Below are 8,590 nucleotides of genomic sequence, written 5' to 3'. Positions count from 1 at the left end.
CTGGCTGTCCCAGCCCCACAGGGCAGTGCGGGGACAAGCCCTGCCCCTACTCAGAAAGTGGGGAGGAGACGGCCCCTGCTTTTGGGGTGACCTCCCTGGGTCCGCTGCACAATGGGGTGCCCGTAGCGGTCCCCGTGGGGTGCTGACGGCGGGACCGGCAGGATCAGGCCCCGGCCCCCGTGGGGTGCTGATGGCGGGACCAGCAGGATCAGGCCCCGGCCCCCGTGGGGTGCTGATGGCGGGACCAGCAGGATCAGGCCCCGGCCCCCGTGGGGTGCTGATGGCGGGACCAGCAGGATCAGGCCCCGGCCCCCGTGGGGTGCTGATGGCGGGACCAGCAGGATCAGGCCCCGGCCCCCGTGGGGTGCTGATGGCGGGACCAGCAGGATCAGGCCCCGGCCCCCGTGGGGTGCTGATGGCGGGACCAGCAGGATCAGGCCCCGGCCCCCGTGGGGTGCTGATGGCGGGACCAGCAGGATCAGGCCCCGGCCCCCGTGGGGTGCTGATGGCGGGACCAGCAGGATCAGGCCCCGGCCCCCGTGGGGTGCTGATGGCGGGACCAGCAGGATCAGGCCCCGGCCCCCGTGGGGTGCTGATGGCGGGACCAGCAGGATCAGGCCCCGGCCCCCGTGGGGTGCTGATGGCGGGACCAGCAGGATCAGGCCCCGGCCCCCGTGGGGTGCTGATGGCGGGACCAGCAGGATCAGGCCCCGGCCCCCGTGGGGTGCTGATGGCGGGACCAGCAGGATCAGGCCCCGGCCCCCGTGGGGTGCTGATGGCGGGACCAGCAGGATCAGGCCCCGGCCCCCGTGGGGTGCTGATGGCGGGACCAGCAGGATCAGGCCCCGGCCCCCGTGGGGTGCTGATGGCGGGACCAGCAGGATCAGGCCCCGGCCCCCGTGGGGTGCTGATGGCGGGACCAGCAGGATCAGGCCCCGGCCCCCGTGGGGTGCTGATGGCGGGACCAGCAGGATCAGGCCCCGGCCCCCGTGGGGTGCTGATGGCGGGACCAGCAGGATCAGGCCCCGGCCCCCGTGGGGTGCTGATGGCGGGACCAGCAGGATCAGGCCCCGGCCCCCGTGGGGTGCTGATGGCGGGACCAGCAGGATCAGGCCCCGGCCCCCGTGGGGTGCTGATGGCGGGACCAGCAGGATCAGGCCCCGGCCCCCGTGGGGTGCTGATGGCGGGACCAGCAGGATCAGGCCCCCACCCCCGTGGGGTACTGATGGCGGGACCGGCAGGATCAGGCCCCGGCCCCCTTTGCTTGCTGTCCCCCAGGCTGATCAGGCCAGGGTTGAAGGGGGGGAGTGCATTCCGGCTGAAATCGGGGTGCCCAGGCTGCCTTGGGGTGTCCCCAAGCTCCCCGGTGCCACCCCGGTCACTCACCCCGGTCCCTGTCTTCCCCAAGGGAAGGTGCCAGCCAGCAGCATCCTGGCCAGCGCTCCCTCGGACAAAAACCTGGACGCCTGGAGGGTGAGTGGGGAGATGGGGTGACAAGCCACCCCGCTCGGTGGCCGTAGGGGTGGGAGGCACGTTGGGGTACCCCCTGCCACCATTTTGAGGCAGCTTTTTTCCCCCCCGCCGCAGGGCTTTGGCTCATCCTTCCCAGGTCTGGGTGAAATCCAGGCAGAGCCTGGCTGGCTTTGCAGCCAGCGTGGGTCCCCAAGCCATGTCCCCGCATGCGAATGCGCCTTCCCCAGGGGGGTGCCGGGGCTGGGGGGTGCCGGGCTGTGACACCTCTCCCTGCTCCGTGGGCAGGAGTCGGGCTGCCGGACCACGCACTGCAACCTGGAGGTGCTGCAGGAGAGCACCCTGGTCTTCTTGGCCACCAAACCCCATGTCCTGCCAGGTGTCCTGCAGGAGATCCGTCCTGCCGTAGGACCCCACCACATCGTCGTCTCGCTGGCGGCTGGCATCACCCTCCAGACGCTGCAGCGGGTGAGCCTTCTCCTTTTCCTCTTCCTTCTCCTCCTCCTCCTCTTTTTCCTCCTTCTTCTCCTCCTCTTCCTTTTCCTCCTTCTTCTCCTCTTCTTCCTCCTTCTTCTCCTCTTCTTCCTCCTTCTTCTCCTCCTCCTCTTCCTCCTTCTCCTCCTATTTGCACCCAGGCTCAGGGAGAAGGACACGCTGCTGCGGCTCTGTCCCCACCTGGGTTGCATCCCCAGGTCCATCCCCCTGGACCATGCTTCTCCTCCAGCCCCAATGGGTGATACCCATCGGTGCCTCAGGGCACCCTTGGGTGCTGCCCAGAGCTGGCACCTCTCTCCCATCCCCATCTTTCCCCAGCTTCTCCCTGCCGGGACCAAGGTGCTGCGGCTCATGCCCAACCTGCCATGCGTGGTGCAGGCAGGGGCAATGGTCTTCGCCCGAGGCAGCGGTGCCGGTGACGGGGAAGCCGCCCTGCTGAAGAGCCTGCTGTCCTCCTGCGGGCTCTGCGAGGAGGTCCCCGAATCCTACATCAATATCCACACCGGCCTCAGCGGCAGTGGGGTGGCCTATGTAAGCACCCGCGCTCGGCGGGCACCAAGTTCACTGACGGGACATGGGATGCTGGCAAAAATCCCACCCGTGCAGCCTTGGGGTTTGGGGTCCCCCCTTTGTGCCACGCTCACCCCCATGGTCTCCTCCCCCAGGTCTACCTGTTTGCCGAAGCCTTGGCCGAGGGAGCGGTGAAGATGGGCATGCCGGGTGGCTTAGCCAGCAGGATCGCGGCTCAGACGCTGCTGGTGAGTCGGTGCTGTCGCTTGGGGACACCCAGCATTGCTCCTCTCCCTCCTGCCCCACCGCTCCCACCCGGCTTGGGCACCCTGTCACCATCGCTGCCCTGGGCTCTGCAGCACCCGGTAGGGTGGCAGAGTGAGGGAGGAGGTGCTGGATGGCCTCTTGCCTCAGTTTCCCCTCTTGAAACCAAAGATGAGGCCACCAAGAGATGGCAAAGGGCATGGTGGTGGGACAGATGCTTCGGTGCCTTGTCCCCCCACCACGGGACGTGGGCGATGGGAGGATGCTGCCATCCAGTCCCCGGGCAAGGAGATGGGGGTTGGGAGGTCCCCTTCTCTCTGACCCACCCTGGTCTCTCCATAGGGTGCAGCGAAGATGATGCTAGAGACGGGGGAGCACCCGGCGAAGCTGCGAGGAGACGTCTGCACTCCCGGCGGCACCACCATCCACGCGCTGCACCAACTGGAGAAGGGCGCGCTGCGGGCCACTGTCATGAACGCCGTGGAGGCGGCCACCAACCGGGCATGTGACATGGCCAAGGACTAGCGGTCTGGCTGCAGATGAGTCCCTCTGTCCCATTCCCCGGGGGGCAGGAGAGGTGATGGGGACCAGACCAAACCCCTTCAGGGAGCACGGGGACCCTGACACCCCCAGGAGACCCTTGCTGGGGGTGGGAGATGGCGTGGAGCCACATCCGTGCCGCGTGCTACCTCTGCAGGGCTGGGACCGAATAAACGTGGGCAGCATGATGGCAGGCTTGGCTCTTTCTGGTCCCTTCAGTCCTGGCGGGGGGGCTACTGCACCCAACATGGGGTCACCTCCACGAGGAGGTGACAACCATGGGCCAGCAGGGATGGAGCTGATGCCACGCTGGCTCTAGGCTCACCGGCGCTGTGCCAGGATGGATGGCACTGGGGACAAGGATGGGGACGGGGTTTTGGGGATGGGCTGATCCCAAATCAAGCCTGCTGGGGCTGGGCAGAGCGGCCGCATCCCTGCAGCAAGAGGCGAGGACCGTCGGTGGGTGCTGTGAGGATGCCAAGGGACCTTGAGAAGCAGGGAGCTGGCAGGATGATGTGGGTGAGCACAGAGAAAGGCTTTGATTTCCCAACTCGGTGCCAAGCAGGAGCGCTCGGTGCGTGGGTTACACGCGGGCACCGATGCCTGCTCGGCTCTGGAGATGCGTGCATGAACGCAGAGCTGTTGTCCACATCCCAGAACCGTGGGCGAGAAGTCAAATGGCTGAAAAACCTCCACCTCCTACCCTGGCCGGGCACCAGCATTGCACCACGGTCCTGCAGACAGGTCTTGCTCCGGCAGCAAGGCAGTGGGATGGAAGCCCAGATCTGCTCTCGGCCCCGGGGTGCTGCACATCAAGGGAGCAGAAACTCAAAGCTGGCCTATCTGGAGAGGATCTGAGCCTTTTGCGTGTCCTAATTAAGCTTCGTTTGCCTGCCGGCACCTGAACGGATGCAATTAGTGATGATTTGCGAACTGCTTTCAAGATGAAAGGCTTTTTCTGGGCAAAACATCGCTGGTGAAACAGCTGGATGCTGAGCCTCCGGCTCCTACGGCTTTGAGCCCGTCCCCAAGGATGCCGTCACCCCAAGATGCCAGCGGCACCAAGCCAAGAGAGACGCCGCAGCCCTGTGGCGCTGTCGGGTCACGCCAAGAAATGACCTCCCTGGGCACTTTCCTGAGGCACCCAATTAATTAGCAAAGCTGCACTAAAGCTGGAGACGGAGCTCGAGCCTGCCTGTCTCTCCTGTCCATCTCTACGCTTCACCGTGGTAACCAGGTGGTGCAAGGCAGCAGTGGCCCTCAAGGTTTCCAAGCCACCTGGTAGCTCCTTTGTCCTTCTTCTGCCCACTTTTACCCCTACCCTGTCCCCAGGTCGTGTCCCCCCGCAAGGCGATTCTGCTGATCTCTCTGAAATATTTCATTCTTGGGTGTCTCCATCTCTTCCGTGTCCTCCACACAGCTCTTTAATTATCTTGCCAAAAAGCCTTGGCCAAATCCAGCCCCGCCGCTTGCGACGCGGTTGACCCCAGCCCCTGCCCATTTCCTATCTCCATGTGTCCACCTCTTGAGCTTTGGGTTTTCAGGTTGTCTTTCAGAGAAGCGACACGTTCAACCCCAAAGCCAGGATGCTGATGACCTTCATCGTTTTGCTAAGTGCTAGTTTTAACAAAAACGGTTTAAATTCCATTAATTTTCTTTAAAAAGCCAGCACCCACTGCAGGTAAATTATTGCTATTACCTTACTGCTAGTACTCCTGCCTTCGAGAGGCATCTCGTCCTGGCCAGTGAGATCATGGAGCAGATCCTCCTGGAAGGCACATTGAGACATACAGAAGGCAGGAAGGTGACTAGAGACCACCAACGTGGCTTCACCAAGGACAAATCGTGCCTGACAACGGTAGTGGCCTTCCACAATGGAGCAACTGCATTGATGTCATCTGCCTAGACTTCTGTAAGGCCTTTGATACAGTCCCGCACAATGTTCCTGCTGCTAAATTGGAGAGATAGATACAGGTTTGATGGATCGACCATTAGATGGATCAGGTATTGGCTGGATGGCCATGTCCAAAGAGTTACAGTCAATGGCTTAAGTGGAAACCAGTAATGAATGGTGTCCCTCAAAGGTCTGTACTGGGACCAATGCTACTAAATATCTTCATCAATGACATCATGGGATTGAGTGCCCCCTCAGCAAGGCTGCAGATGCCACCAAGCTGAGTGAAGCAGATGATTTGCTTGCGGGAAGGGGTGTCATCCAGAGGGACCTGCACAGGCTGGAGGATCTGGCCCATGTGAACATCATAAAAGGCAACGGGGCCAAGTGCAAGGACCCATACCTTGCTCAGGGCAATGCCCAGTATTGATACAGACTAGGGGATGAAGGGATGGAGAGCAGCCCTGAGGAGAAGGACATGGGGGTACTGGTGGGTGAAAAAGTGGCCACGGGCTAGCAATGTGTGCCCATTTAAAATAAATATTTATTTTTAACATGAGGGTGGTGGGACACTGGCCCAGGTTGCCCAGAGAGGTGGTTCCCATCCCTGGAACCATTCAAGGTCAGGTTGGATGGGGCTTTGAGCAACCTGATCCAGTTGAAGATGTCCCTGCTCATGGCAGGGGGGGTGGATGATCTTTGAAGGTCCCTTCCAACCCAAACCATCCAATGATTCAATTTTGTCACCTCCCCAAACCAGGGCAAACGGTGCCGCAAGCGCACCCAGGCTGACCTACGCAAGAAGTGAAGACCTCCAGCCTGCCACCTTCTGCTGAGCTCGGCAACATTTTTCTCAAACAACTGAAAACCCCAAACAACTGAAAACCCCTTTAATTCACAAACCACTGCTTGAAGTGAGTCACATCCCAAGCTCTAAAATGGTTTTGTAGAGGGTTTTTTTGGTGCCAAAGATGATAAAAACAATGAGAAAGAAAAAAAAAAAAGCCTCATTTATTGGCAAGTTAACCCTACTAATAAAAAGTCAATTTGGGGAGCAGCCGCAGTGGCTCCGGGGGCCGCCCGGCCCCCCCGTGTTAAACGGGCTGCGGAGAGGTGGGGAACGCGATGGAGAAGACCACACCAAGAGGACACAAGCGCATGCAAGTTCCCCCTTGTGCCACCTCCCCTGTCCCGCTGGGATGGCTCTGTGCGACCGTTTACAGACAACAACCCCAAAGTGGGAATAAAAATTCATTTAATTTTCATAAACTCTGAAGTTATGAGACAAAGACCCGACAAGTAAAAACACCCACCCTGCCTGCTGACACGGGGCACGGCAGCGCTGATGAGTTACTTTTTTTTTTTCTTCCCTCCTTTCAATAATTTGGCTAAGCAGGCTAAAATTTAATCCAAATCAGGTCAAGAGCTGCTAAATTCACATCTGATGCCTCCGGTATTTCAAGGCAGCACCGGGAGCCCTCCCCGCTCCCGTCCCAACTCGCGATGCACATCACGCCGGCAGCCATCTCCCCTGCACCGCAAGACACCTCCTCCAGCCCCAGACACCCCACAAACCCTGGGGAGGGACACCTCAACCCCCCATCCCCGGAGCCTTTGGCTTTGCGAGGATGATGGTACCTGTTTCAGCAGGTCTCCGTGGTCTGAGCGTTCCCAGGGCCCGGGGCTGTCACGGGAATGCCGGAGCTGACCCTCTCCAGGGAGCCACAGCTTCTTGGATGCCACCCAAGTGTCCCCTTCCCAATCCAGTGCATGAAGAAAGTTGTCTTAAACCAACCCCAAACCTCCCCAGTTTAACAGGACTCTGGTTTGGCAGCGGGAAGGGCGTCACCAGCCTCTTCCAGGGTAGAGCATTCGCCTTACAGCACCCCAGGAGTGGTCCCTGTCCAGGCAGCTGTGCCGACCTCAACCCCACTCCGAGATGTGGGGAATTACTGTAACTTCCCCCATCATCCCAGCTCCTCGCAGTGATGCTGAGCAGGTCCCTCCCTCGCCCCCCTTCTCCCCACGGGGTCGGGGGGCACTGGGCAGCGTGGGAGGCATCCACCCCCTTCTAGCGGTGCCAGCGATCAGGGGGCCACCCCTGTGAAGACTCATGGGATTTAAAAAATAGCACCTCCTAAAGATACTTAGGGTGAGGAACAACCCTCAAGTACGCAAGGTACGGAGGGGTTGTTGCACGAACCCCCCCCTTTAGCCCTAAATTGTTAACCCCCCCTTAGCTGTGGTAACCCAGGGGCGTTCGGGCCTCCTGAGCCTCAGGGACTGCCCGTGACGGAGGGGTGAGGGGAGCTGGCACCTCCACTGCCAGCCCCCCCCGGGACAACCAGGGTGTCCAAAGCCCCGTGCCTCCCACCCCAAGCAGGGCGGTTGGTAGCCAAGAGGTCGTGGGTCGCCCTGTCCTAGGAATGGGGGCTGCCGCCACGGTGCAGCCGCTGGGCCATGCTGGTGAGAGAGCGCATTTGCAGGGTGCGCCGAGCCGTGGGCAGCAAGGCATCTCCTCCTTCCCCACCCCTTCTGCCACCCCCATCTCCAGCAGCTGCCTCCTCCTCCTCCTCCTCCTCCTCTTCCTCTGCCCCGCAGCCCCCGGGGCTTTCCTCCTCAGCATCCTCTTCCCCATCGTCCTCCTCCATACCCGGGGCTGCGTCATCCAAGTGCAACCAGTCGGCCACCTCCTCGGGAGCCAAGCGCTTGTAGGCCAATGCAGCCAGGTGGGTCAGGTCGCTAAAGACTTTGCTGTCCCCACCACCTTCCTCCCCATGCGGAGGGTCTCCGTGCTCTTCCTCCCCAGGCTGAGGCTCGAAGGCAGCGCGCAGCCCCAGCAGCCAGCACTTCTCAATCGAGCCGGGGGGGATGAGGTCCCAGGAGAGGCCGGCCAGGTACAACATGTCCTTGAGGAGGAAGGACCGCACAAAGTCCATGGGACCACCCGAGCCACCACTGCCACCAGCCGTGCACGAGACGGCGAGGCGCAGCAATTCCCGCTTGTAGAGCTGCTTGAAGGCGGACACCACCCCCTGCTCCAGTGGCGCTGGGATTCGGCCTCCTCCTCCAACTGAGCCGCTCCCAGCAGGGCCCTTGGAGAGGAAGAGGGCACGGATGGAGCCGTCAGGTGTCTGCAGCGGGGGGGATTCCTCGGGGCCCGTCCCGGAGGAGGGTGGCGGGGAGCTGAGCAACAACACGGCCTTCTGCTGCAAGCAGCTCCGGCGCAGATAGCGTTTGACGCCTGGCACGAAGTCCTCAAAGAACCAAGCCCGGAGAAGGGCCGGCCCCAGCCTGGCTTCGGGGCTGTAGCGGTAGCAAGCAGGGAATTTGTCCTGGTTGTGATGGCGGAGGCTGGGGGGATCGCGAAGGCCCCCGACCACCAGCGGCTTGAGCTTGTGGGAGCCGGTCAAATTG

At 61.7% G+C, this 8,590-nt stretch overlaps 2 protein-coding genes across 2 annotated transcripts in view; one reads left to right on the top strand and one right to left on the bottom strand.

Moving 5' to 3' along the window:
- The window catches only part of LOC104121921 (pro-resilin), a 4,860-nt gene extending 864 nt beyond the window's left edge, over positions 1-3,996 (top strand). Inside the window, exons 2-6 of the mRNA XM_035889626.1 lie at positions 127-1,473; positions 1,759-1,938; positions 2,284-2,496; positions 2,631-2,723; positions 3,082-3,996. Coding sequence (XP_035745519.1) covers positions 127-1,473; positions 1,759-1,938; positions 2,284-2,496; positions 2,631-2,723; positions 3,082-3,264 — 2,016 coding nt within the window. The 3' untranslated portion in view covers positions 3,265-3,996. The remainder of the gene's footprint in view (positions 1-126; positions 1,474-1,758; positions 1,939-2,283; positions 2,497-2,630; positions 2,724-3,081) is intronic.
- Positions 3,997-7,746: 3,750 nt separating this feature from the next.
- The window catches only part of TIGD5 (tigger transposable element derived 5), a gene marked incomplete at both ends in the record, with an annotated part of 1,383 nt that continues 539 nt past the window's right edge, over positions 7,747-8,590 (bottom strand). The window contains one exon of the mRNA XM_035889622.1: positions 7,747-8,588. Within this exon, the coding sequence (XP_035745515.1) occupies positions 7,747-8,588 (842 nt within the window). The remainder of the gene's footprint in view (positions 8,589-8,590) is intronic.

This window comes from Egretta garzetta, unplaced genomic scaffold (assembly GCF_000687185.1).
Source record: "Egretta garzetta isolate BGI_Z169 unplaced genomic scaffold, ASM68718v1 scaffold362, whole genome shotgun sequence".
In the NCBI taxonomy this organism is placed as follows: domain Eukaryota; kingdom Metazoa; phylum Chordata; class Aves; order Pelecaniformes; family Ardeidae; genus Egretta; species Egretta garzetta.
The sequence above is the reverse complement of the archived record's forward strand: the minus strand, read 5'-3'. Positions and strand labels throughout refer to the sequence as shown.